This window comes from Cyprinus carpio, chromosome A18, assembly GCF_018340385.1.
Source record: "Cyprinus carpio isolate SPL01 chromosome A18, ASM1834038v1, whole genome shotgun sequence".
Lineage (NCBI taxonomy): Eukaryota > Metazoa > Chordata > Actinopteri > Cypriniformes > Cyprinidae > Cyprinus > Cyprinus carpio.
The window spans coordinates 7,548,176-7,574,391 of NC_056589.1; the positions used below are offsets into that span (position 1 = coordinate 7,548,176).

The 26,216-nt window shown below is 35.7% G+C and overlaps 1 protein-coding gene across 5 annotated transcripts in view; it reads left to right on the forward strand.

Moving 5' to 3' along the window:
- Window positions 1-248: 248 nt before the first annotated feature.
- LOC109087879 (vasodilator-stimulated phosphoprotein-like) overlaps window positions 249-26,216 on the forward strand; it is a 33,837-nt gene continuing 7,869 nt past the window's right edge. For 4 of the 5 annotated variants that reach the window (XM_042774925.1, XM_042774929.1, XM_042774927.1 and 1 more), the window contains exons 1-3: window positions 21,363-21,542; window positions 25,111-25,291; window positions 25,386-25,446. In XM_042774925.1, coding sequence (XP_042630859.1) covers window positions 21,363-21,542; window positions 25,111-25,291; window positions 25,386-25,446 — 422 coding nt within the window. Of the gene's footprint in view, window positions 742-21,362; window positions 21,543-25,110; window positions 25,292-25,385; window positions 25,447-26,216 lie in introns of those variants that run through there. The other variant, XM_042774926.1, reaches the window with a different exon arrangement.

Below are 26,216 nucleotides of genomic sequence, written 5' to 3' on the forward strand. Positions count from 1 at the left end.
ATGGAATAGGATACAAGCTAATGGTATTTCCACGGTATACTTTCTGAAAATGAACAGTACACATTACACGTGTAGGCTATACATAAAACGAATATGTGATGTACAAGACAGCACTTATAAAGACTGGAGATTATATTTAAAAGTTCTTAGTCAGAAATATAAGTCGTCGTGTCATTCCCATTAGCAAAATTTAATTTGTAACGCAGGGCTGGGATTATGGAGCTCGGCCGCTAGGGAGTGGATGAGTACATTTCTCTGCCTGTTTTTCAGCTCGGGAGGGGGAGACAGACAGGAATGAAAGCTCTTCCTCAGAGAGTTGAGGAGCAGGTTGGGCTTCGGTCGCGAATTGAATGTTAACTGACCGACCGGCGAACAAGAGGAGCTGTCGAAAACCGCGTCCATACTTTACGAACAGCCGCGCGAATGGAGACGAGGGCATGAAGCGGAATATGTGTAGACTTTGCTCGGAGCGAGACATGAGTCTAGGATACTGATTAGAGTTGACACAAACCCAGCTCCAGTAGCAACTCTATCCACACTTCACCTCCAACCCCCTCCTTCACTCCTCAACCAGGAAATCACCGTGCAGTGCTGCTTATCCTTCTTCCCACAGATTAAACAAAAACACCAAACCCCTCCGTGGGTTCATCCATGAGGATCTCGTCGTTTTCTCCTGTGTTTTCGCCTCTGGAAGTTCGGCTGTACGTCTGAAGAGGATCCGCGCTGTCGTCGAACAATGAGGTAAAGCGCGTCAAAGCACATTTGTTGCCGTCGCTTTTGTGTGTACTTAGTTTTGCGCGCTACAATGTAACACACAGTATCGGTAATGACTGCGGCCGCATGTGTGAGCTCGGTCTGTAACTCTCTTTCTGCTCTGTTACTCGCTCCTATTGGAGCTGGGTCATCACAGCAGCAAGTGTGTCCTTTCTCAGTTGTCTACACACTCCAAGTCAACCGTTTTGTCTGGCTTTGACAGCCAGAGAGTTTCTTATTTCTTTATCGCGTTGCTTCAGTAGCTGGTAGCTGAACATTTACTAATAATTCTGCACTGATTTTTCATGAAATACTTTGAATGAGTTTGAATTAAACGAACCATGCCCTTTTCCGTCTCGAGAAGGTGTTTTTTTTTTTTTCATTCTGTCAAACGAATAATGTCTTTAAATTGTTAATACAGAGTTTTGCAATTTAAAGCTATTTGATTATATATATATATATATATATATATATAATATATATATATATATATATATATATATATATATATATATATATATATATATATATATATATATATATATATGTATATATATGTTAGAACTACCTCTTTAAAAACATTTTCCCCTGTTTATTTTTAGCCATTCCTAGCCTTGTGTATACTTCTAGCACAATGTATTGATTAGAAAGAGAATTAGATATTGAGGTTTCTACAAGTATTCATTTTTCAACAGTTTATCGTTTATGCTATACAAACTCATAGTGCTGGGTTGAATAAACACAATAGCCTACTGTAGCCTATATATACTTACATAAATATTTACATATTTAATTTAACATTTTTTTTAAATATACAGTTTTTTATATTATTTACAATATTGTGAACTTATTTCAGCATTTAATTTTCACAAACTGGGAACTGTTTTGAAAGTAGTTTTTAATATAGCCTAAGGTGCACCTGCATTTTGTAGGTTACTAGATGCAATATTTTGAATAAAATTAATAACTTTGTTATACAAAACGCACAATTTAACTAATACCGATAACTGTATCCTTAGGCGGTGTACACTAAGTTGTTTATTGTGCATTATGGAAATGCAGCTGTCAAACGGTAAACCGGCTCTTGGTAACACGTAGCCAGTCCTCTTTTGTGAGCCCTCCCGGTTCATTCAGTTCTGGGAGTTGGCCGCGGCGCGAATTCGCAAATCCTACAGTGGGGAAGGCTTGGCCCATGAATATTAATTAGGCCACGGGACGTTCACCCAGTAGCGAACGTCAGATATTTTTGTTAATATTCATGAGCAAAGGCTTTGCAATAGTAGGAGTGGTAATTTTGCGGTCAGGGCTGTACCCGGAAATAACCTACATTTGCGCCATCCATACATGGAACACAGAAGCCTGATAATTCCACATCCTGCTGTCTGTGGCCTGTGCAGTTTTACAGTTAGACAGTTCAAGGACACTTTTTGTTTAATTTAGTTTTAGTTTAAGTTAAACAAATATGCACAACTTTAGTTTAATGCAATTCTAGCCATGCCCAGAGAAGTCTGCGGTCCGAAACCGCTAGTGAATTTTTGTTGTACAATAATACCAGCAAAAGTGGACATATTAAATACTGACAGAAACAAAACTTGATGATCATGTTCTCCAGCATGATTTGAAATGTTTCAGAGCATCTTGTGCTTGAACGGGTGCAAGAAAATCAAACCATTGGTATAAAGGAGTTAATGGTCTGTACATAATGTCACAAATTTGTTTATGTTTGAATAGTGTTGGGCAGAATCTTAAATAGTTCTTCTTTATTTTACATCATGTATTTTCTATGTTTTATGTGTTCTTAAAACATTGTTAGTTTGTTATTTGGTTTAGCTTATACAAAATTCTATTTAAGTGGACATAAACACTGAGTTGTGCAACCATCCAGTTTTGTTTAAAAGAGGGAAGCGCAAACACCGACATGTTCTTCCGACATCTTGAGAATTTAAAACACTCATTTTGCTATGTAAATAACAACAGTAACCTGCGTGACGGGTTTTAATCAATGCATCTCTTAGATCTGTCTCTTACCAAAATTAAAATGTTTAAATAAGCAGGTTCCCTAAAACCTCAGCCATGCATTTCCATGCAAATTTTAGGTCAGCGATGTTGGGTTTTATGCCATATATCCGTTGTGGCACACAGGGAACTTGGCTATGGGAGGCTTGTTGGGTCCAAACAAAGGGTACCGGGGTCAGTGCCGAGCATGTGTACAACCATGAGTTTACTGTGTTGGGTCTGCTTGCATAATGGTTGAAGAATGGAATGTTGTCACATTTACAAGTTTATTGTCCTGTCATGTTGTGGAATGTCAGTATCAGAAACCAGTGAAGCGGTTAGCGCCTCGTTTTGAATTTCACCAGGCCACCCAATGCAACAATAGGCTCTCAAACTGACCTTGTCATTTGGGAAGCCCAGTATTGAATTCATGTGAAACTCGGGCTAAGTCATTGACCTCCAGGCAAACAATCAAAGTTCCAGTGATATTCAAACACTTGGCATATACACTTAGTGTTTTCCATGTCCTTTTTTCTGGACACCGTGTTAAAGATTGAATTAAATTTTAATAATCAAAAAATATGTCTAATTAATTTAAATTCTTAAAGCTTAAATAATTTATTAAAATTTTAACAGTAATAATCCCCAATGAAAAGTGTTTTAGAAATTCTGTAATGTCTTAATTTTTCAGGATTCTGTGATTTATTTGATGCAATTTTATCATTTTTACTATTTAATTAATCTTGTTAAATTTAAATAAGATAATTTGAATAGTTCCCTTATTTTTATTTTGTACATATATATAGATATATATAGATACATATATATATATTTTTTTATATATATATTTTTTTTATTTATTTAAAATTTTATATCTGATTCTGTGATTCTCTCTGCATTTTCAGCATCCCGGAAATCATAGGGCTTTAACATTTACATTGCAATAGATATATTTGCACCACTATTAGTGTTGTGGAAAGCTTTGTGATATTTACACTGATTAAAGTGATGCAGAAACATTGAGTAATGGGAAATATAGAACGGGATGCGTCCCAAACAAATCAAAATGAGGAAGAACGTGTTATTTGGGGGTGGTGTAGTTGAGTGTAGTTCAGGGTGGGACTGTCTGTTTTGTCTGAGCAATGACAGACAAGTTTTGAAATGGAAAACTTCATTTTTTTTGCAGTTGTGTTGTTACGAGCACTTCAAAAAATAATTTGGCACCTATTTTTGGTCCTTATAGTCAATGAGTGATTTTTAAAAAATAATTTTGTCTGGAGCTCTGCTTCAACTTTAAATGAAAGCACAAGCACACAGATGGTCCGCATGCAGCTGGCTTTACACACTTGCTGTGTAATCAGTCCAGTTTGTTCCTGTGTATATTTCTGTCACTGAGACACAGCCTGTCATCCTGGAAGTGCATGTCTGATTAATGGCAGCGCTGTGATTCACTGCTGTTATCAGACTGATTAATGTGAGGGACTTGCCCAGCATGTCTTTATCTAAATGACTTCCACTCTACTGCTTCTCCAGGCTAAAGGGCTTTAGGGTGGCACTGGTGGCTTTGTGACCCATGCCGGATACTGCCAGTATTTAATTTCGTGTGATCCTGTTACAGACCATCAGATATTGAAATGTTAGAGGAGAACAAAAGGGTCAATTAAAATGGGGTTTTCAATGGCTGATAAAGAGCAGACTGACTGATGGGTGATATAATGGAGATATAAATTAGTGAACAATGCATTTTCATGTATAAAAATATCTGAAATATAGTGTGGGACACAGACTGGGCTGCTGTGGAAAAAGTGTATAATTCGAGTTGCCCTAAAGCTGAGAGTGCTTTATATCCAGTTCTTCAAACAAAAGCATATAGTCATAATGTGACTTGTCTTGTCAGGTGCTTTTGACACATTGTGCTGTTTAATGCATAAGAGACATATTTCCTCAGTGCATAATTTGTGAATAACTCATTTGCTGAGATGTACATCTCAATTGTTTTATGTATATATATCAGCATATCAGCTGTCTAGATATCTGTATCAGGCAGTAAAACCCATTTTAGTCATTCAGTGTGGGTTTAAAGTTCTGAATGTATACACAACGAATGGTACTGTTTGTAGAGCAGTAACAGTAAAGGGACTATCGAAATGGAGTCTAATTTTTATGTTCAGATGAGTGAATATGTGTGCTCTTGAACCAGTTGACGTAACATTTTTCAAAAATGCTGCAGCATAAATGGTACAGCAGAATCTTGACCAGTTGGGACATTCAGCCAGAATATTATATGCTGGTTTATCACTAGAGAACCTCAGCTGTGGGGATCGTGAGCCCTATGGGTCTTCACGTTATTTATTGTACAGTATTGAATGCATTGATAAACTCTGAGCAGATGTTATGCCCTAAGCTCACTGGATGGGCCTGTAGCCTGCTATTTCTTGGCATGTTACTCCATCACTAATAAGAAGGTGCATTTGTTGTTTGTTATGAATTCCTCAACTCGGGGTATAATTCGATTAATGCAAACCCTTAAAGGGATACTCCACCTCAAAATAAAAAATTTGTCATTATTCACCATGTCGTTCCAAACCCGTAAAAGCTTTTATTCGTCTTCGGAACACAATTGAAAGTATTTTGGATGACAACTGGGAGGCTTGTGACTGTCCCATAGACTGCCAAGTAAATAACAGTGTCAAGGTCCATAAAAGGTATGAAAGTCGTCGTCAGAATACTCCATCTGCCATCAGACGTGCAATCTGGGTTATTTGAAGCGACGGGAACACTTTTTTGTGTCATCCACACCACAAGGATGCGCTGTTTTATTTCAAATCAAAGCTAAATACACGTAGAAAACGTGCGTCCTTGTGGCGCGGATGACACAGAATAGCATACACAGCATACGGTGATATAAAGAGACACAGAGGAGACCGCTGACAAAGGAACTATTGAAAAAAAGTCATTATTTTTGTTTTCTTCACTTCCAAACGTGTTCCCGTTGCTTCATATAACCCAGATTGTACGTCTGATGGCAGATGGAGTATTCTGACGACGACTTTTCATACCTTTTATGGACCTTGACAGTGTTATTTATTTGGCAGTCTATGGCCTCCAAGTTTTCATCCAAAATATCTTAAATTGTGTTCTGAAGACAAACGGAGCTTTTATGGGTTTGGAACTACATGGGGGTAAGTGATTAATGACAAAATTTTCATTTTGGGGTGGAGTATCCCTTTAATGCTTGTAAAAACCGTAATGAACTATAGTGCTGGATAAAAGCAGTGCATTAAGATGAAGGCTGAGATTGAAATGTAAAATGTCAATAGAATATTGTATTGCTAAATTATATTGATGAGGGTTGTATGCAAAAACAAATGAATCATGAATTTTTGGATAAACAACAAAAAAGAAACCAGGGATGCACCACAATTGTATGGGTTAAATGTTTTTATTTTTTTTGGCTGAAAAAAAAAAAAAGAGTAAAAAGCTAAAAAAAAAAAAAAGTGTTGGGCAAAATGAAAATTTACTGAAACTTTACTCACCCTCAGGCCATCACACGAGTTGATGAGTTTGTTTCTTCATCAGAACAGATTTTAAGAAATTTAACTTTACATAACATCACAGCAATATAAAAATAGTAATAGTAATTGACCCATCTCCAGTCCATTGGTTAATGTCTCATGAAGCGTAAAGCTTTGCTTTTGTAATAAACAAATGAATCATTAATTTCAAACCGTTGTTTGTGGCGAAATCATGCGTCCACTATCTGTAATATTGCTTAATCCAATGCAAAAGTTGTCTTGTCTGAATCAAGAAATATGCACAGATCAAACAGGTTTTTTTTTTTTTTTAAAGCATAAACATTTCTAAATAAATATGTTGGTATATTTTGATGTGAGAGGACAACAGTGGACTTTTTCACTAGAGGAAGCGTTATCATCAGGGATGCACATGAGTTTTTCAGTCTGGTTCTCATGAGAGCACCTGGAAAATTGGTTTGGTGTGGTGCTTACACTGCATATAGTGTGACCCATTAAATATAACTATACAAAAAAATAATGAATAATAGTAATAATAGTATTATTGCACTTTAGTTTTTTAATAATATAATAAACAAACAACTTTTATTTGTATTTTTAAATGAAAATAAAATATTTTATAGTACACTTAAAAATACAATGCTAATTATTACATTTAATTTTTTTTTTACTTTTTATATGAATTTTCAGCATTTTCAAACCTAAAATCAGCAAGCTTTTATTTTGGCATGTTGCCAGTTTACATCTTGCAATTCTGACATTTTTCTCACATTTGTGAGTTCATGTCATGCAATTCTGATTTCTTTTTTAAAAATTGTAAGATGTAAACTGGTAAATGCGAGTTCTTATAAAGTCCAATTCTCAGAATTGGAAGATTATATCTTGCAATTCTGACTTTATAACATGCAACTGCAACTTTATATCAGGCAATTTTGACTTCATAACTCGCACATTGAAAGAAGTCAGAATTGTGAGAACTAGCAATTGCAAGGAAAAAAAATCTGAATTGTTATACAAAAAGTCACAATTTTTTATTATTTTCTTTTTATCCGGTGGCAGAAACAGGCTTCCATAAATAACAACTTTGATATTTATTTGAAATTAATAAAGAAATGAATTTCTGTTCCTTACTTTCTCAGAAACATGCACACAATTAGTTACTCCACTGAAAATCTACATCAGATTTCTCAGTAGTGAGGTAACTTGCTATTTTTGAAGTTGTTACTTTAGTAGCTTTGCTATTTGTAGAGACACTACTGCCCAACAGAGCTGAGAGCCTAATGCACAGTGTGCTTTAATTTTCAATAATTCTTCTGTACGTAGAGGACTTCCCATCCTACACCACTTGTGTATATTCATACAGTCTTGTGTTAGGACCGAGACCAAAAATGGCTGCTTCATTTCAAGTGTTGTTCGTAATGAACCAGACTCGGTTGTGTAATTATACAGCCTTTCTTGCCTCAACATGTCCTGATTTTCTTTGGTATTTTTTATGGTGCTGGCCCATCGTAAGTCTTTGGAATTGCAGCCCTTATGCTAGCAATGAATCACCCATAGGCATTGAAAACTCAGATGTGTATTGATCTGACTAACCCTCAATGTTTTCAGATAGCTTCAAATAAATGTATTGTAAATGTAAAAGTATTTCTGCCTTGAATAAGACAAAGCCATTACAATCTTGCATGCAGTGCTGTACTTTGACACACAAATCTCATTGCTAATAGCAAATCGCAGAACAAATTTAGAAAAAATCTGAATAAATAAGGCAACATAATAGGTTTCACTGTATGGCTACTTTACAGTAAAGCAGCTTGTAACAACTGAGCTAGTTATAAACATGTTCAGGGGGTAAAAATCCCATTCTTCCACAGAGAATTGATTTTAGTGATAACATTAACAAAACCATTTAAAAGAGAACTAGATTGAGCGTTGTTCAAAGCATATCTATGCTTTTGTAGCATAAAATGTTGCAAAAAACTACGTAATTTTTAATGTATTATAAAAAGAAAAACATTTCTGATTTTTGGTAAAGAGCTACACTATCAAATTGCACCAAAATATTAAAAAAAATTATAATAAAATTGTATGTTTTACCATCATTTCTGATTTGATACTGTCATTTAAGTCTCATGTTTTTTGGTTTTGTTGGTTGGTTTTATTTATAGTACTATGATACTTTTTTGTTCTAACCCTTACTTTGTTCATGTTAATTTTTTTTTTAGTCCCCATAGAAAAATATTCCTGTAACCAAGTTTTTGATTTCTGCACTATTTCACTTTTATAGTTACTGTGGAGAAACCGATTTGGATTTGTGGAATTGTGGAAATCTTTGAAAGACTTCCACATTTGCACCACTGATATAATAATAAAAATATTTAAAATCTCACTTCTCTTTCTGTATTCAAATGTAATATGATGTCTCAGAGGTGCTTTGAGATCTGTTTAACATGTTAGATCAGTAGTGGGGGTCGCCGTGCTCCCTGTGGCGTGTGTGTTTGTTGGCCTCTGTTCTGATAGGGGTCTGGCGCTCGGCCAGAGTTACACTGCTAAGCTGGGCCTCTGGCCTCCTTACAAAGCCTCTGTCACGCCCTCGCCACTTGCTGATTGGTTCATTATCCAACTTGATTGCTTTTGAATGGCTGAGGAAACAGCCCTTAGACAAGATTAGGTGCATGAATTGCCACAAGTTGCTTACAGAATCCTCTAGCATTAAATGCTGGCAACATCCATCTCTTCTATTGTTTATTAAATATTAGTTGGTGTTCAAGTCAGAATAAGCACATTGCTTGTGCCGAATTCTCTTTAAACACATTGCTGATTTTGGAAGATTCTTCTTTGTGGAAATTTGTCATTGACAGTCGTTCCATCTTCAACAGAAATCGCCAACCATCTTTCCAAACCTGTAATGAGAAGTGCTTATAAACTTGCTGTTATCAGCAAAAGAGAAGCTTTAAGGTCTCCGTTATGGTGGCTTATGAGGACCATCATGAATATTAGTGTTGTTCGTTATTAGTTATATTAGTTGTTAATATAATTATAACAGTAATAATATTAGTGATAATATAATAATTTATATTAATCATAAAATTATAAATATGACTAAATAGTTAAATCAGGAATTGTTACAATGGAGAGTCAGAGACGTTCAGATCTAATTGCAGTATTTATTAACAGAGTGGTCAGAGAGGTGGAAATCAGGAATGGCGTCAGGTATGTCAGGAGTAACCAGAATCGAAACCAGAAAACAAGCAGGGATCGGGGCAGGCAGCAGAGAATCAGAGTCAGAATACACAATCCAAAAGTCAGACACGGAAGAACAAACAAAGGGAAAATGCTCGGAAATGTTAGACGGGCTAAACAAGACTTCGCAGTGTGATGGTGTGAGTGTGCTGCTTATATGGGTGTGTGTGTATTAGCTGCACGTGTGTGTGTGTGGAATTAGGTGCAGGTGTGTGTGTGTGCAATCTGTTACTGTTGCCATTACCCCTTATGACTCCGACATGGTTTTTTTCAAAATTCAAAAAAATAAAATACAAATATACAATCATCACTTAAATCCTATTCACACTGCAATAAAATATCTAATTTTTGAGAAATTGTTGTTGTAAAATTTAATAAAATGTTTTATAAAGATACACTCATTATTTGATTGTTGTGAAATTTTATCTACATATATTTATTTGAAAAAATCTGATTATAATAATATTTGACTGTACAAATTTGTTGATTCTTAATTAGACAAGTACAATACTAAATGATCTGAGAAGATGCATGTGTTTGGGAAAAGAAATGGAGCTTTTATTTTTCTCTTGTGGACGTTAATATAATTTTTTTTTTTTTTTTTTTTTTTTTTTTTTTTTTTGTGAAATTCAAATGCATGTAAACCTAACCCCTCATGTTGAGGAAATGTGTTGCTCTGGGACTAACAACAACTGTTAAAGCCAGATTTACATAGAGACATCCAGGAAACTAACTGACTCCTAATCTATTGAACAGCTGAACATGAAAGCTGATGCCTCATGGTGCCAACAAAGCAGTGAAACAGTGAAATTTAGTCAGTGGGGTCTGGTGTGGCTTGTGTCGATTTGTTCTTTATCAGCAGGAGGTTGTTGTAGGCCCCAAGCGGTTCTTCACACATAACAGTACCCCTTAAACTGTGACGTATTCTGTTTTACCTACCATAGTAAGCTTACTTGTTTGAAGACCGTTTCCTTCAGTGTATGAATCTAGATAACACAACAATGATGCTGCAACCCAATTCACAAACTATCCGTCCTAAATAGTATTTGAAAATAGAATTACTATGTCCCAGATCGTAGTATGTTGAAATGAGAATGCCAGGGATTCCCAGATGGTCTACTACTTTCGGTTAGAGTTCGAAATGCAGATCGATATTCACTCTAATGCCTAATATTGCCCACAACCCATTGTGTGTTGGCTGATTTGGTTTGATTGGAACTTCAAACAAGCATAAAAAGTGTTATTAAAAACTACAAACATGGTGGATATTTGTGAGACAGAGGGACCGGTAGAGAAAGGTGATAAATAATCAGTCTAACCTGATGAAATTTTTTTTATTTAATGTTATCCACATTATATTTCATCTGCAGCAACATTATGAACTTTTATAAAGATATGTTTGGTCATTAATTTTTAAATGTATCATTATGCAAACACATGAGCATTAAAGACCCAGATCAACGTGCCTTAACATTTCTCTCCAATATGGTATGAAATCAAATTAAATGAAATAGTATAAGTCAGCGAATTGGGATGCAGCATGAGACCCATGTGGACAGGTGGTGATATCATAATGACCAGCTGTTCTACAGAGAACAACCATTTTAAACAGACACGTTGAGAGAGAGAGAGAGAGACTGAGTATAATGGGGTTTAATGGACCTGGTGGTAAAGGAGCCCATGATTTAGTCTTTATTAGCACAGTCTCACAGTCTCAGAGTATGTCTAGACAGATGCGAAGAAATTTGATAGCACTGTATTAGCACACACACACACACACACACACAAAAAAACCCTTCTAAAACAAGGCATCGCGGAAATCATAGGGCCCTACACATAGCAAATGCAAGGCCTTTGGCATTTCTGTTTGTTATTTTAGCTATTTTGTAAAACTTGATTCCCTATTCTTGATTCCCACAGTAAATACTGCATTATTTTCTTAATTTGTCACTAATTTGATTCAATACAATATTGAGATTGCTGTTTGGATTTGAGGTTAAGTGGGGCAGTCATATGGACAGCCTGAGATAAACTGGTCTGATGTCCTGAGATGGCTGGTGTCTGACCCCAGTGTTGGCCATAGCTATCCCTGTTCTTTTGTAGATCAGCGTGTTCAGACAAGAAGATGCATCCCCAACAGATCTCTTGACTTCCCTGGCTCTCTATGGGGGTTTGGGAGGGTATGCTCCAACCTGTAAAAGGAATTAAGGTTCTTTAATTCAGTCCACTTTGATATTAACTGCAAGTGCCCCTGGAGTTTTACTGATGAGTGTGTTAGGACAACAGGGAACTGACTGAGATGGCTGCTCTCTGACTTCCCTGTGAAGGGGGGCTTCAATTAAGAGCAGGAGGGTATGCTCCAACCTGTAAAAGGAATTAAGAGCAAAAACCTCCTACTGCGTTTGATAGGCCAAATATGGTCATGTGGAGTGCCAGCCAGGGACGTGAAGGAGGAGGAATGTGTTTGTTCTGTCGCTGCTTCAAAGAGCTTTCGCTGAATGTTGAGGAAGCAGTTTCTTAAAGGGCTAGATCACTCATAAATGAAAATTCTGTCATCTGTTGGTCAGCCTTATTTCACTTCAAACCTGTATGATGTTCTTCCTTCTGTGGAACACGAAAGGTAAATTTCTCAGGAATGTCCTGGCATTTGTTTTCCCATACAACAGTAGGGAATAATGTTTGATGTTCAAATGAAAGTTGATCATTACCACATAACTTGAAATTAGGGGTGTGCGATAACACGATTTTTGATCATGGAGGATTAAAATGTCTCATTGATCATCTTTTGAAGAAATATTGTAGTATTGCGCTACAGTGCACATTCTATCAGTTGCAGTTCTGGTGCCTCCATCTCAGTATATTGTACAATGAGGCAACATTCACATCAAATGTTAACTCAGCAGTAGAGTTACACTCACGGGACACTGCACTTGTTCGCAATCACAAAAATACATTATTTGCATGTGCTTTAAAGCCTTGCTGGTTAAACATTTCATTTGCGTGCTGTTCTGACATGCACTTTTTCTGAGAGGACACACTAAAAAGCCTGTCAAACAGAGCCTGATTTGACTTGACTGAGTTGCACACAGAGATTTTTTTTTATCTTCAATCACTTTTGCCTAAATATCTGCCATTCTTTTTTATTTTATAATTTGTTAACTTGTAAGTCTTTGTTTTTAAAATAGGGAAATTAGTTTGACTGTACTGCTCAGACTTGCAAAATAGTAAAACCAACATGACAAAGAATCATGATTAAAATTGTGAATCATGATTTTTCTGACAAATTGTGATATGATATTTCTGCCATAACGCTCACCTCTACTTGAAACATAGGGAACAAGTAAAATTGAGCTACTTTTAAGCACAGCTACTACTATAATGTCTAGCTCACAAAACGTGTGAACCTTTAAAGGTGTAGTTATTCACCAAAAAATGTAAATTCTTCCATAATTTTCTCACCCTCATGTCATTAAAAATTGGTATGACGACTTTTCTTCTGTGAAATATGAAGATAATTGGAAGAACATTGAGTCCAAACAACGCTGGTCCCATTGAGTTTCAATAGATAGACAACAAACACTTTTTTTAAAGATGTGTTCCAGCGAAGAAAGTCATACAGGTTTGGAATGACATGAAATGTATGTAAATCATGGCAAAATTGTCCTTTTAAGACTTTTGCATATGTTTTAGCATACATTTAACAAACAGTTGAGATCTTAGTCCAAGTCATCAACTTCAACATAGAGAATCAAATTACATTGTATATTTTACTTAAGCAAATTGACCCAAAATTGAATGTCTAAACCAACCAAACGCTTGTATGTGAAAAAGTGCTGGTGGGCTTTCTTAGCTGAACTGCTCTCTTCAGGTCTTTCCACAACATTTCTGTTGGATTCAAATAAAGACTTTGATTAGTCCTTTCCAAAACATGACATTCTTCTGTTTTAACCACCTTTCCCAAGATTTTCCCAATATTTCCATCTAAATTCAGTGTTTTCAGTGACTTGCTCCTTGCGTTCCTGCCATGGAATCCTGAACACTAAACTTACCCAACGCTAGAGAGGCCTATTGATTCTTAGATGCTACTGTGGAGTTCTTTGTGACCTTCCTGACTTTTAAACATATTGCTCTTGGAGTGTTTTTGTTGGACGACTACTCCTAGATAGAGTAACAGTGGAGTTGATTGTTTTCCATTTGTACACAATGGACCTCAAACTCTTTACAAAGTGTTTTTAACCTTTTCCAGCCTGGTAGAGCCTCATCAACTTTTTGACCAACTCTTTTGACCGAGATTTGGCTTTTTGCAACTGGTATGCATTTCCATTGATTCAGATGCGAGGCAACATAAGGGCCAGGTTGGCACTGGCCCATCCAGATTCACAGCTGGCCCACCCAATCAAATGAGAAAAGAAGAAAAATCCTGCATACATTACATACTCCTCTTTTTCCCAGACATGCCCTCTTTTTGGACCTAAAAAATGCGTCTGGCATGCCGCTCCATCTGAAAGCAGGTGATGGACATTTACGACTAATCATGGAACCGGCTTTACTGACTAAACACAAATAACAATATAAAAAGATCAAATGCACAGCCCTACAGTCTGGAGAAGTTCACACAATAATTGCTGAAAGTCAGAGCCAGTCTGCAGATTTGAGTCGACAGTTTTCATTGAAAATCACGTAGTGTACGATGGTTAGACTCAAGATTTTCTTTTGCTTCAGAATTTGATTCCATCCAGTCAGAGGATATCAAACATGTTTGATATTTTTTTTTTTAGCAGATTTTGAACCACATATTGTTTTAATTTGTCATGCATCAAAAACAAGGTGCACACTTCTGCATGAGTTTGTTGTCATCGGAATGACTTTAAGTCTGGTAGTGTGTGTTCCTCATTCGTGTAGTGTATGATGCCCAGTTTTTCCTTTGTGACTATTTACGAAGTCAGTAAGTCTAACCTATAATGCCTAGAGTTTTAAAATCTGTTCCATGCTGGCATACACTAATTTTAAAATCTGACCCGATTTTAAAACACTAGGCATCATACACTCACCAACTTTTAAAATATTCACGGAGAAAAAAACATCATACATTAAAGTCTGGTAGTGTATGATCCTCAGTCATTTAAAGTCGTTCTGATCACAAAAAATTAGCATCCCTATTTTTATCTCATGTAGGCTATTATACAATTATTTTTGAAAAAGGTCCACCCTATGTTAACAAGGTCCACTCACTTTTTCTGGCCTCGCCACTGCATCGATTCAGTCACAAGTAGATAACGCTACATATAGGCATAAAGGGGATCTAAAAGTTCTGAGGTTGTCCACTTTCAACCAGTTAGTCGAAAATGGGACGTGTTGTGAGAAACCACACAAAAACAAGCAATTCAAACTTCACTGTTACAAAAACACAGATTATAGTTGAAATTGATTTGCACAATGACATTTTCCTTTAAGGGATGAAAAAGCCATTTGGGATTGTTTTGCTTTGAGAAGATTGATTTTTCACAGAGGAGAAAAGCAAAATGGGCTGTTAGGGTGACTGTTGTATGATTCAGTACTTCTTACAAAAACTCTAAAAGCTGTAACCCACAGCACGTCGAACAACAAGCTGAGACTTGAGAGAGGAGAGACAAAGATAATACTTACAGTAACTGGAGCAAAGCAAGTAAGTGCTTTAGTTTTGCTTCGCCACTGTCCTTAACAGGCGTCACAGACTTAACTTCAAAAAGTTCATTAAAAAATTATATTTTATTAACGTTTTTTTTTTTTTTTTTTTTACCATAGTAATACTGTGTTCATTTGGATGTCTACCATGCAATCATCATATCTTATTTCTTCAAAGTGTCTTGTAAATACCATGGTTCTCATATGAGAGTCATTCTTTGTCGTGGTACCTCTGTAATATTGAGGTTAGTCGTCTTGCTCAACAGTGATAGTTCTTCTAGCACTGGGCTTGATCCAATGACTTTTGTATTTTGGTTTTTTAAACCACTAAGCCACCTCACACATGTCCTCTTCATTAGAATGAAGGAGTGATTAACAAAAGTTTCATTTCACGGCTTCATAGTGCTGCTCTGTCTTTTAGTTAATATGGAAATGTGGTTAATGAAAAACATAGTGGTTGTAATGGACATCTGTGTGCCATAGCAGTGTAGCAAAGTAGTAGAATCTCTCGAAATAACTCTTAACATTGAGAGGAAAATAAAATATTTGGATTAAAAAAAAGGAATTTTGGCATTCTGCTAGGCACATATGTGGTGTGCAAGATTTGTTTTTATGTAATTTCCAGTAGCCTGTCATTTCAGCTTTATAGCTTCTCAGAACACATTAGAAATCACTTACATAAGTGGAAAAGCAGATCTAGAATTTCAGCCATGGAAATATGCTTTTTTTCGCCAGTTCTAATTTTAAATGGGCACAAGTATCCAAAAAGTTGAGACATTATTTTTCATTCAACTTCAAAACATTTCACACCAATTGAAATTTAGTTTCAGTTTTGAAATCCATTTTTAATATAGATTGATGCATCACCCTTGAGTACTTGGTTAAAATTTATTTATGGCATTTTTTTTATTTTTTTTTTAATAAAATTAATATTAGTTTCTCTGAAGAATTTGCCAGTAGGTAATTTTCACACTTCTTCCTCTTATAAATCAAATATAACCAAAAGCTAAAATAGTTTTAGCACAGCTGTTAATTGTATTTATACCATTCAATAATTGTTTATTGAAATGAACGTAAAACACGTACAGAGTTAAAACTGTATAAGCAAGATGTGACAGCTGATCTAAACAGTAAAGCATGACACATTCTGCTGAGGGATAGACCCTTCAAGTCCCACGAGTCCCTTGAGTTCACATTCTTTTCTTCTTTTGTCCAAACACTCATCTGCCAGTCGGCGTATCTTATCCTCACAGAGTCACTTGTAATTGCACTGTGACCATCGGCCTTTAACTTACACCTTTGTGCTGTTGTTGAGCTGGAGAACCAGGTGAAATGAAGGGAACAGAACATATTTGAGATGTTAAAGGAGAGATGGAGGAGGGAGAGAGTTTGAGACGGATTAGTGGGCTTGACTCTACTTGTTAGAGCTCAAGGGCAGCTGTCTGCACAGCCTTAAACAGAGATTTCTTCAGCTGTGCTCTACAGTTTCCTGTTAACTCCTTCATTACTAGGAAACTGGCAATTTGTGGTTCTATAGCGTTGTGTATTTTTAAAGTAGAGAAAGTGTGTTGTTTAAATTCCCAATAATATCTAGAGAGCTGCGCACTTAAACTTTGCACAAAGTGGGTTACTGAAATCACAACTAAAACTTAAAAATGGTATATACAGTATTGATTACTGATATACTTGTCAGTACTTTGAGTGTATATAGAGCATAAGCCATGGGACTGTTTCCAAGACAAAGTCCAGCAAGCTATTTAACCAAAAAACTATGGATGAACAATAAATTGTCACCCTATATTAGATCTGTTTCATCCATAATTTGATGGATTTAGTTACTGTCATGAACACGTCATACAGTTTGCATTTGCTCGTTATCTGTCCATGAAGGCAATTGTTTATGTACAGTGTGTGTGCGTGCCTTTCTCTTCATTAATAATTCACTGCACACACTCAGTTTCGTCCCTAGTTCCAGCTTGGCCTTCCCATATAAAAAATGTATTTATTTCTCATAACCGTATGGCGGAGTCTAAGCCAAGCTCATCCTGATCTTCCTCCTTCTTCACTTATCCTCTGTTCTTTCTGTGATTGCTGTTATTCCGTCTTTCCTTCCATCTGGTTAACCTAAGCTCCCCCTCCAACAATAATCAACATCTGGGCACGAGGAATGTGTGTGTGTGTGTGTGTGTGTGTGTGTGTGTGTGTGTGTGTGTGTGTGTGTGTTTGTGTTCAAACCACTCGGCAGGCCATAGAGTCAGTCCTTATTTGGCATTTCTTGGAACAGGAAGTGGGCAGTGGCATCTGTGTGATGTCACAGGAAGAGAAGATTGTATCACAGCTTTGAAAACATGAGGGAGAGAATGACAAAAATACTTTAAAATATAAGTGCTTTGGTCACTTTTATGTCACAGACATTTTTTATATATATTTATTATACTGTTAATGTTTATATATTTATTTATTTTGTTTTATTTTATTTTATTTTATTTTATTTTTTTTTAATGCCTTTTATCAATAGATTGTATTATTTTACCCTTGTCTCAGTAGTTGGATCTTGAATTCGAAAATCTATTTAGCATATATTTAGTAATTTTAAATGTAAGAAAATATAAACAAAAATATTTAAATATTTGAAGCATTTATTTTATTTATTTATTTATTATTATTATTATTATTATTATTATTATTATTATTATTATTATTATTTATTAATAACTGTCTCTTGGTTGTGGTGTCATTTCCCTCTTGACAAACAGTTTGCCCTGATAAACTTTTATCAAATGTTAATGTAATTGGCTACCATTTAAAAAGAACTGTCAGTGAAGAAATACAAGAAAACTAAGAAAACTTGTAAGCAGAATATTTTTATTGTATATCATTTCTAGTTGAGCTGTAATTTTGACAAATTTTGCAGTGAAACTAACAGCGATTTTGTTCCAAATGTCTTTAAAAATGTAATTTCCACCACACCAATGCTATTAAACATAATATGAGATGATGAAAATGACTGTAGTAGGAGCAAAAAAAAAAAAAAAAAATTACAATAACAAATATTATGTTGTGATGCATGTATGTCCACTGTTGTTAGAAGACAAATTAAATAAGCTAATGAGAGTTTGAAAAGTGTATTAGGTTGATGTTTATGGAATCCCTATAAACGTCTATTGATTGTCTTCTTTCTCTATAAAGAATACTCCAGAAAACTGCCTTTAGTTGAGTAATTGTGCTTGTAGGTGAAAATATTTAATTTAATAAGCATGGAAGAATGTGAACAAGGAGCCAGTGCAGCAGCCTGTTTGTGTCCTATCTGTTTCTCCAGAGACATTATAAACAGTCCAGGCACAAATGTGCCGGCACATGCGCACATCACGAGTAAGATGATGTCAGTATAACATCACAGCCCTTGCTTGATGATACCCCTGTCCTTGTTTGTATATATTTGTGACAGACAAATCCAGCTGTTTTTTTTTCCATTCATTATCAGTGGATTTCTGAAAGGATTGGGTCAGCTAAAAATTAAAAATGTCTTTTTTTTCTTTTTTTTTTTTTTTTTTTACCTTTAATGGTTGACAGATATATCCCCATAGTTGTTATTTAGCATTTTCAACTATTTGTGTTTTTTTATTATTATTATTTTAAAATTATTGTTTCCTTATTATTTTAGTAAATATTGTGTAAAATAATTATTTAATTTTTTTTAAGTTATTTACTTTGTTTATCCCTCTGGTGCTGCTTTTGTGGTGGCCAAAAATGACTTTTTTATCTAGCAAAATGAATGTACTATATTTTTAGTGCAAAAACTATATATATATATATATATATATATATATATATATATATATATATATATATATATATATTATATATATAGTTATATTTATGGATCCATTTATTACCTGCTTTTCGAGCATAGACCTGAAAATGACAGTTCCAACTATAGGGGACATCAGATGCCCATTTTTCACAAGTTGGTATGATTCTTTAGGGTCTTCAAGAAATATCTGTAACATACTTTTGTTAAAGGGATAATTCAACAAAAATGAAAATTACCCCAAGATTTACTCACCCTCAAGCCATCCTAGTTGTATATAACTTTCTTCTTTCAGACAAATGCAATCGGATTTATATTTAAAATGTCCTGGCTCTTCCAAGCTTTATAATGGTAGTGAATGGGTGTTAATATTCAATAGAAGTCCAATATACTGTGCCCATCCATCATAAAGAAGTGCCCCACACGGCTCTGGGGGGTTAATAAAGGCCTCCTGAAGTGAAACGACAGTTTTTGGAAGAAATATATCCATATTTAAAACTTTATAAACCATTATTTCTGGTTTTCGCTAACTGTCGTATGTTCGCTAATCTCACAAGAACCAAGGTTTGTTTACAGAAGCAAAGGAATCAAAGTTTCCTTTGTTTAGCAGAGGAAAACTAGTCTTCTCTTGGCTTTTATGGAAAGTCTCCGACATTTTTCTTTACAAATTCTCGTTACTTCTAATTCGTTGTTTTGTTTTGCTCTCTCTGTGCTTCCGCATTTATCACTTCTCACTGGAGCTTACGCTACGCCTATTACCTACTGGATTGTGACTTTCTCATGAACGCGCATATGACAGTTAGCGGAAGCTAGAGATTAAGGTTTATAAAGTTTTAAATATGGATTTTTTTCTTACAAAAACACGTCAATTTAATTCAGAAGGCCTTTGTTAACAAGCCGGAGCTGTGTGGAGTACTTTTTAATGATGGATGGACGCAGTTTATTGGACTATTGAATATTACCACCCATTCACTGCCATTATAAAGCTTGAAAGAGCCAGGATATTTAAGTAAATCATGGGTAAGTAAATCATGAGGTAATTTAAATTTTTGGGTGAACTATCCCTTTAAAAGTCCTCAGTTGTCATGTAAAACAACACCCTTTTTACCTTGTCAAAAACAGGTCTGTTTAACGCAACTCGTTTTGATGCATGTCTCTTTAAATGATAATGAGCTACTGCTCACCCCATCCCTCTCTTCCATGGGGTGTGTCGACACAAGACAAGTGAATTGCTGCTTGGAGGTGGTCTTATTCAAATAGCTATCTATCTACGTAGAAACCGGTTGTGTATTGAAACTTGCTGAATGACAGTTTCAGACTCAGACAGGCCATAAGAAACTGGCTGCGTGTTTTCTTTTCAGCTTTTCAGAGCTAGCGGACACGCCAGAAACCTAATAAATGCAACAAAAAAAAAGTCTGAAGAGAAATTTTCATTCGATGTCCCCTTTAAACTATCATAACTGTCATATTGTCGTAAACTGGGTGAAAATCAACATCCTAGATCAAAACATGTTATGTTGCAAATTTGAGGTTGATATCTCAAAAACTTTGTTTGGCCGTAGTACCAAATGTTTCCACTAGATGAAATTTGCTTCCCATTAATTTCCAATGTGGTCATTTTTGACCATGGACTGTACTAGTTTATTTTTTTCAGGACCATTTAACCTTTTTGAATTAAAAGTTTCACACTATTCTGATGAAGTTAAATTTCTAAAAAACCCAAATGCAAATTTTTTTTATATCAAAAATGAACAGCACCAGAGGGTAAATTAAATAGTGTGGTATCATATAGGCCTATATTGGCTTTATATATCGGTCATCGACCACCCTACTCTCCAAGAAATCATCAGCCATCATAAAATCCAAATTGGTCAACCACTACGCACCCTCTTGTTATCCCAAATCACTATTCTGAAAGTGCCACACATGTACATCAAAACATGGCTGAGTAAATAACAGAATTTCCATTCAAACGGTTCCTTTAAGAACTGGCTCTGTTTGCAATGTTTATGTGTGGGAATGTGATGCGCTGTCAGTTTGAAGTTCCTAGAACCTGCTTTCTCTCCTGAACAGAGGAATGTTGAGCACTTCCTGTCTTTGTCTGCCCCCATTGTTGGTACTTGCTGGGCTTGTTTCGATCAGGCAGACTTCTCCTCCTACCTCACACATTTCTAACCACACTTGTTTCTTTGTTCATTATGCCTCAATTCTCTCTTCCCCCTCTGTCATTTTTTTTTTGTTTTTTTTTTTGCCCAGTATCCAATGCCTGTTTCTCTTTCGCTTTTCTCTCCTATCGTGCAGTTTTGAGAAGCAGTTTTATTTATACACTGTAAATGTATTTAATGTCATCTCTCTCTTTCTTTCATATGCACAGTGAGTCAAGTATCTGTCAGGCACGGGCCACTGTGATGACCTACAATGATGCAGATAAGAAGTGGGTCCCGGCAGGCACGGGTCCCCAAGCTTTCAGCAGGGTCCAAATCTACCACAACCCCAGCAATAACGCCTTCAGAGTGGTGGGACGCAAGATGCAGACCGACCAGCAGGTAAACAGTCAAACTACAGTCAGCCAGATGTAGCGTGGTGTTGCAGACAAAAAAAAAATATTTAATTGAAGGTAACACTGCAGAGTGTTGACACATTTAGGGTAACTGGAAAACAATATGATTCCAAACTTTGCCTCAAGCTCAGTTTGAAATATGTCTTCAATTTTTTTTTTTTTTTTTTATTATAATAAAGTATTTAATAATGCAATGCTAGTTGACATAACCTTTATCACTGCTTAGAATACTATGAAATATGTTGGGTGCCTTATTTGTGTAAGAAAACACATCATCTCACAGAAGGGTTTATTTTAAACACTTGACTGACGTTATGAAGTGAGTTTGGAGTAAAAACATGTTATTAAATGTGGTATTTTTACATGCTTTCAGATGGAGCAGCATTTACTACACAGAGCCGTAGTTCACTCGGAAGCTACGCAAACAGCTTTTATAATCGCAGAACGATTTCTTTGATTGCATAATTCCGTGATTAAATCATCTGCGATTATGAATGCGAATTTGCATAGCTTGTCAGTGAACTATGCCTCTGTGTATTAAATGCTGCTCCATCTGAAAGCACGTGATTGAGATTTACTACTGATGACAGAACCGGTTTTACTGAGAAAATGCGCATGACAACACATTCGATTAATAGTTCAGCCCTAACCAGCACTTTCTTCCGCCTTCAATACCATGACTGAGGTGAGACCCTTGAGCAAGACACCAAACCCCCAACTGCTCTTTGGGTGTCACAGCAAAAATGGCTGCCCATTGCTCCAAATGTGTGTGTGTTCATGTTGTGTGTGTGTGTGTGTGTTTGTTCACTAATCACTTCTGTGTGTGTGCACTTGGATGGGTGAAATGCAGAACACAAATTCCGAGTATGGGACATCATACTTGGCCACACGTCATGTCCTTTATCATACTAAGAAATTCTTAACATATTTATAATACAGACATATATTCAGAAATCCCTAAGGTCCAAGTCAATAGAATTACTGTAATGCAACTGCACTGTAAAAAAAAAAAATGACAAAATGAATGTTATAATGTGTTTATTATTCAGTTTTACAATAGAAAATTGTATTTCTTCGCTTGCAAGAGTTAAACCTCTGAGCTGTTATTTTGGTGGAAACCTGCATTTCAGTGAAAACAGGTTTACAAATGCATCTCATTACAAATGTGGTGGAATACTAGGGGTGTAACGGTTCACAAACATGATAGTTCGGTACATACATGTGTGTTCAAGTTTGTACTGTCGCGTTTCTTTTGAAACATTTGATGAAACTGAAATCCAAAATGAAAATGTAATTTAATAAATGTTTTCTTTTTTTAATTTGCAAAGATAAAGGACGAAATATATTTGCAGTTACATATTAAAAAGGTCATAGGTATATTTAATAAAAACAAAAGTAACACAAAAAATCTAGCTTGTATTATTGTGTTACTTTTGACCCACCTGTGTGTTACTTTCATCCCAACTCATTGGTCAAAAAGTAACAATGTGCAACTTATGTTCAGAGTGAAATTATACTGAAGTCGTTTTACATTTGTACAAAATGTGTGTTTAGAGAATTGTTGTGATATTTGCTGTTGATATGGAATGAAAAGAAAAATATGGTGTTTGATGCTGTTAAAAAGAACACATAATCAGCAATGGATTTGAAGATGACTGAATGACTGAAATGAAGTCTCTGTCTTCATGTCCAAGTTAAGTCGGGTCAGTTTGTTCACGAGTTTAAGACTTGTGACTTCAGCGCGGCTCGAGTTTCCGTCACTGTTATAATAAGAAGCAGTGTTTCTTGATCACCAAATCAGTATATTACACTGAAGACCGGACAAATGATGCTGAAAATTCAGATTTTCATCACAGGAATAAATTGATGTGATAATAAAACTGTAATGCAACCTAGATGAGCATTTGCCACACAATGTTTATGTAATGTTTCTATATAATTTTCAGTGAAAACTGACTTATTTTGTTCTGTTTGTCAAACAAAGCTTTTATTAACTTTAGAACACTTTGAATATAGTGCACTTTTTACGGTCCCTGTTTTGGCATTTTTGAATCTCCACATCCCCAGCATCCCTCCACTTTCATCGTATAGAAAACAGTAGTCTGGACATTCTACATAAATGTCTGTCTAATGACCAAAGTATAATTTTTGGGGAGAAATATTTTTCTAACTGACAGAATATCATTTATGTTTCTGAGTTTTACAGTCCATCCATCACTTGATTCCTTCTGTCTTGAGTTCTTTCTTCCCCTCCCTGTGCTGTTGCCCTCTATAGGCACAGACACGAATGCTCCCCAGAGATGACTATTAAAGTAGATGTGGTTTCCTGTAAGATAGCCAAACCATTTCCCGTGCCAGTTAGGCCCTCCTCCCCCATTCCCATGACCTCTCCCCACTCCATCTGTCTGATTCCACAAACTCATTTCTCTTTGTCTGAATGACTTTTGTCTCTTTCTGTACAACTCTTTCTGTGTAGTTCTGTCTGTTTCTCTGAATTTTTGATGGCAGTGCTTCAGTGCTTTTTTGGACATTTTCTTCCCTGGACTCTCTCTTCCCTGCTCTACTTTATGGAGTTCATGACTGTAATACAAACATAGAAACGAGGTGTCAGCACATTCACTAAAGGCGAACGCTCACACACACACGATCTCTCGCACGCTAACTTGTGCGTTCTGCAGAGGTGGAGCCACCTCCTGGATAGTCTTTTCAACAAACTTTTGTTGAATATGCAAATAAGTTTACAAATCAAAGGTTAAAGTACTTTAAGGACGGGTGGAAGAAAATATTTTGGCATATTCAAATATATTTGAATCTAAGCCTAGTTTAAAACGTGCGTGCCAAGTTCTTAAACGTGTTGTTCTAAGATTGGTTAAAATTTTTTTTAAATAACTGTAAATAATCACATATTTGCTGAGAAAAGCACTATGATGTAGACCATTTGATACATGATGGCAGAGTAAATTCTTTAAAAGTAAAGTGAATTTAAAGATGAATATTGTTTATTTCATATAGCTGAACATATGTTTGCCTTTGGCTTTAAGGCCTGTTCACAATTTCATTCCATCTTCAAGATTCTTTTTATTTTTTATTTTTATGAACCTTGAGAACCCTGTATTTTGTTGTCTTTCAGTTGCACTTTTAAACACAAGAATGCATCTTGACTTTTGAGAAACATTTTTCAAATCTTAATTGTATTTTTATATATATATATATATATATATATATATATATATATAATTACTTCCACGCAAATAAATAAATAAATCCAAACACATAATTACGTGCAAATTATATTATTGCCATAAAAGCCCCACAAAAGATAAAGTAAATAAATTCATAATCTGAAAATATGTTCATCTTAAGAGGTGTATTAAAGTATTAGTCTATATGAATTACATTTTAAAAAATAAATAAATAATAATAGATCTGGACACTAAAATGAGTGTCACAAAGAATAATGAACTTCTCAAATTAACTATTGCATAAAAGAGAAACTGCATACTTGTGTGTTGTGCAACTTAATTTACATTTAGACATTTGTGTCTTCTGTACAGGTTGTGATAAACTGTCCAATTGTAAAGGGATTAAAATATAATCAGGCCACGCCAAACTTCCATCAGTGGCGGGACGCTCGGCAGGTGTGGGGCCTGAATTTTGGCAGCAAGGAAGATGCCGTGCTGTTCGCCAATGGCATGATGCACGCACTTGACGTCCTCAGCTCCATACCTGACGGAGGTAATGCACATTTTCACACCATTGTGACAGAGCCATATGTTTTAATGAATAATGAAAAACATCAATGCAACCTTTTACAACTGCATTGTCTTAGGTTACCCCACACGACCCGTGTCCAATGGACCATCCCCAGAAGAGCTGGAACAACAGAGAAGGTACAATCTAGGAATTATTTCTAGTGGTTTATGTAACAAAATGCTTTTATTGGAAGTTTTTGTTCACTTCCTGTGGCATTGTGTGAATTGCCTGAAGTCATGGTCTCCCTGGTCAGTCTTTGACCTCATTTACACACAAGCACACACTCTGTCATTGGTATTACAAGTATTTAGCTTTTCGTGAGCATCTGAAGTGATGGGGCAGAAGTCCAGGTCAGGCCTTCTGACACTTACAGTAGATCCTCTTCTTCCCTGCCTCATTCTCCTCTTCTTTATCCCTGCAAGACTGCAGGCTAAAAAATGATACACTGGTCTCTTTTTGAACTTAAAATCTTTTTTTTTTTGTCGTTTTTGGGATTTTAATAATAAAGTAGATAAAACATAAATAGGCATATTCAAATAATTGCATTGCTCACACAGTGTTAACCTCTATGCCACAGCTCTGATTGAAATCAGACTCAATTTAAATTGTTTATGGACATACTTTTATAACTACAGCACAGCTGTGGTAGGTTCCTGTATTATAATTTGATTGGTTAAAAGAGTTCTTCTGGCAAAAGTTTGCTGCTTAAATGTAAGGTCACATTTACTGTTGTTCAGCATTTTTTTTTGTGGGCGAAATCCAGTCTTTTCAGTAGGAATCCACATATTTTTGAATTACGCATGAGAGTGAAAGATATTTTCCCATGCAGATCATAACAAGTTCAAGTTGGTCATGCAAATTTGCCACACTGACCAACAGAAAACTGTGGTTTGAAAGTGACGTTTGC